The sequence below is a fragment of the Solanum verrucosum genome, unplaced genomic scaffold (genome assembly GCF_900185275.1).
Source record: "Solanum verrucosum unplaced genomic scaffold, falcon-dt-bn FXZP01000022.1, whole genome shotgun sequence".
In the NCBI taxonomy this organism is placed as follows: domain Eukaryota; kingdom Viridiplantae; phylum Streptophyta; class Magnoliopsida; order Solanales; family Solanaceae; genus Solanum; species Solanum verrucosum.
This window is the reverse complement of record NW_026020086.1, coordinates 3,713,747-3,716,644: the sequence shown is the minus strand read 5'-3', so window position 1 is coordinate 3,716,644 and position 2,898 is coordinate 3,713,747. Positions and strand designations below refer to the sequence as shown.

The window sequence follows — 2,898 nt, the reverse complement described above, 5'->3', positions numbered from 1 at the left end:
CGACTTCTCAATTGAGCCAACGATAGTTGGTAAGGTGAAGCATTGCAGCTACTCCGATTTGGACGGGATTACTAATTTCAAGAATCCTGAAGTAATTCAAAAGACTATTTCAGGAAGACTGTTCCAGGGAACCATTGTTGAAGGATCTGAAAAACGATCGGTTATTGTAAAGACATGGGATTTTCACCTTCCTATGAGAGATGCTCTTCAATGTCTAACTACATTTTGTGTATGTATATTTGCTAGATAGTATTTTGATTTTTGTTGGTTCGTTAAATGATGTCAAATTAAGCTTCTTTCTTTTCTTGTAGGATGAGATCGAGTTATTCACCAATGAAAGAGTAAATATGCATCCAAATTTGGTGAAGTTGTATAGGTACTGTTGTGATACGAGGCTTGCACTTGTCTTTGATGAAGAATTCACTGGACTAGTTTTGTCGGATGTGCTTCTCTCTGGTACTTATATTACTATCTCGAGTATTATGTTGAATGATTATTCATCAGTGTGCACATTGCTTTTGTTTTTCTCTATCATTTGTAGATGACTTTGGGTGGGTTGAGCGGATGAAGGTCGCAACTCAACTTGCTGATCTCTACTCATGTTTGCATGAGAACAATATTGCACTTGACCGTCTTATTCCTGCAAACATTATGATAGATAAGGTGAGTTTGAATACTTGATGGTCATCTATTTCCTTTAGATATCTCACAAGATTGTCTTAGCACACTTTTTGAAATACGTTTTTACATCTTATTACGTTGATCTGGCTTGCTGGAAATAACTTTTTTTGGCTTGCAGGAATTTAACATTAAAGTATTTGACTTTGGGTACGTAACAAATACTTTCAATGTGGATGATAGCTTTCTTGATGGTGCTAGAGCTCCAGAGATTCTAAAAGGCATGTTTGTTCGAACCTCAATATCTCTCTTCTTTTCATGCTATGATTAAATTTTTTCAGATGTATGTTGCCTCCTCTGTTGTTTGTGATGAGAAGTTTAGACTTTCAAATCGTGCCTCAGGCCTCTATTTCTCTTTTTCTGTGTAGAAAGCTTGGTAAAATCTTCGAATTTCAGCTTTGATGCTATCTTTGGTTTCTTAGACTTCTTCCCCAATCAATAGCTTATCAACGTGGTTACTCCTTTGAAAGTTTGCTACTCTCCAAAAGAATTTGATATTCCTGTCCCCTTCTGTCTTCTATGAGCCATATACATCTGGACTTTTGCCTCCAAGAGATCTCCTCTATTTTAGCTATTTCCCGCGTTTAAGGAGTAGTAAATAGAGGATAGGAGTAAGCTTGTTGGATTGGGTCTTTGGTGTCAGAAATCCTTCGTAACAACATCTTTGGATAAGGACTAGCGTGTGTCCCCATATAAACCAAGTTAGAATAGCATAACTGGTAAAAAGTTCTCTCTCAGGCACAACTCCCAAGAACCCCTCTCTCCTACTTCCTAGGAGAGAGGAAACCCCCTTTAGTGAAATAATTAACTAATTATCGAAAATAAGACTAATTGCAACAATAATGAATTTTTTGATTAGTTTAAGAAAAAATAAGATAAGTATTAAGTTAAAACATTATTATTTTTTTGAGACAAATTTTAAGATATTTATAAAACCCCAAAGTCGTACACAAAACTTATATGTATATAAATATAGAAATATATAATTGCTTCTAAAAACAACAACAAAACCAAGCCTGAAAACATATTTGGATTTTTTCAAAAAACAATTATTTCCAATTGTTTAAAATTTAAGAAGCTCAAAAATTAATCAAATCGTGGAGGGTCAAAATTGGGTGTCAAAAGCCATGACCCTTGTATTTTTATGTTTTTGGCTTTAACAAAAAAAATCTAGTGAAAAGTTGTCTGAATTAAAAATTAGGACTCATAGGTTTCGCCTTGTGGATAATTTTCATCATATTTGCTGTTTTATATGGCATATTATTTCTCGTTCTTATACAATTGTGTTCTTATCTTTTCTTATACACAGGTGAGAGGACCAGGACCATGAAATCTGATGTTTATTATTTTGGTATTCTACTGCTGGAGCTGATGGCCAAAAGGAAGTTTAGTTTCGCTCATGTGTGTTGTTGTGTGCAAACATCAATTGCAAATGCGGTTAAGCGTGGTAAAAAATATTTGGTTCATGAATGCTTCACAGAAGTTGATTATCCAACTGCATTAGCTATCACACTTCTGGTATTCCTCTGCACGAATTTTGATCCAGACAAGAGGCCCTCGATGAAGGATGTTATAGACACTTTGAATGCGATGGGAATGGGAGGGGTGAAACGAAAAAGAGATGAATACGATGCAGAACAGTAAAAGTGCATCCTCTCTGTACTGTCTAAACACAGTTAATGCTAGTGTTTTGAAAAAAGACTAATAGTGTTGTGATGATGGAGCTTTAATTTGTAGAGAAGAATGTATTTGACTAAATACCATATCAACTGTGGACCTGTTCTAAATCTTTTAAGCTTAGACATCCAACTTTTGTCTCCTTTTTTTTCTTTCTTTTGTGCTGCCTGCTTATTCTATCATAATGATAATGATTAGTGTTATTGCTATCCTTAATTGTTATTATCTTAACTTTGTTTTAATTATAATATACTGATATTATCACCTTTTTTTTCAAAACTGGCCCACTTGTATGGATTTATTTTGCAAAGTTTGTTTAGAATTTTAATGTATTTTTTAAGAAAATTATCTACGTTTCACTTTATTTGTTATGTTTTTTCGAAATAATATTTAGTTGTTTGAAGGTATTTTTTCTAAAAAGGAAGTGAAATATAATTCATATAAGGTTCTTTATATATATATATAATTAGGGTAAAATTGAAAAAAGAATAATATAGTGAAAGTGATAATAAGGGCTAGGGTGCTTTATAATTTTTAAATACA

At 33.3% G+C, this 2,898-nt stretch overlaps 1 protein-coding gene across 1 annotated transcript; it reads left to right on the top strand.

Annotated features, from left to right (window-relative positions):
- The first annotated feature begins 651 nt into the window (after positions 1-651).
- Positions 652-2,322, top strand: LOC125824671 (probable serine/threonine-protein kinase PBL18). Its single transcript, XM_049504064.1, has 3 exons — positions 652-663; positions 800-899; positions 1,988-2,322. The coding sequence occupies exons 1-3, from the start codon at positions 652-654 to the stop codon at positions 2,320-2,322; spliced, it is 447 nt and encodes a 148-aa protein (XP_049360021.1).
- The last annotated feature ends 576 nt before the right edge of the window (positions 2,323-2,898 follow it).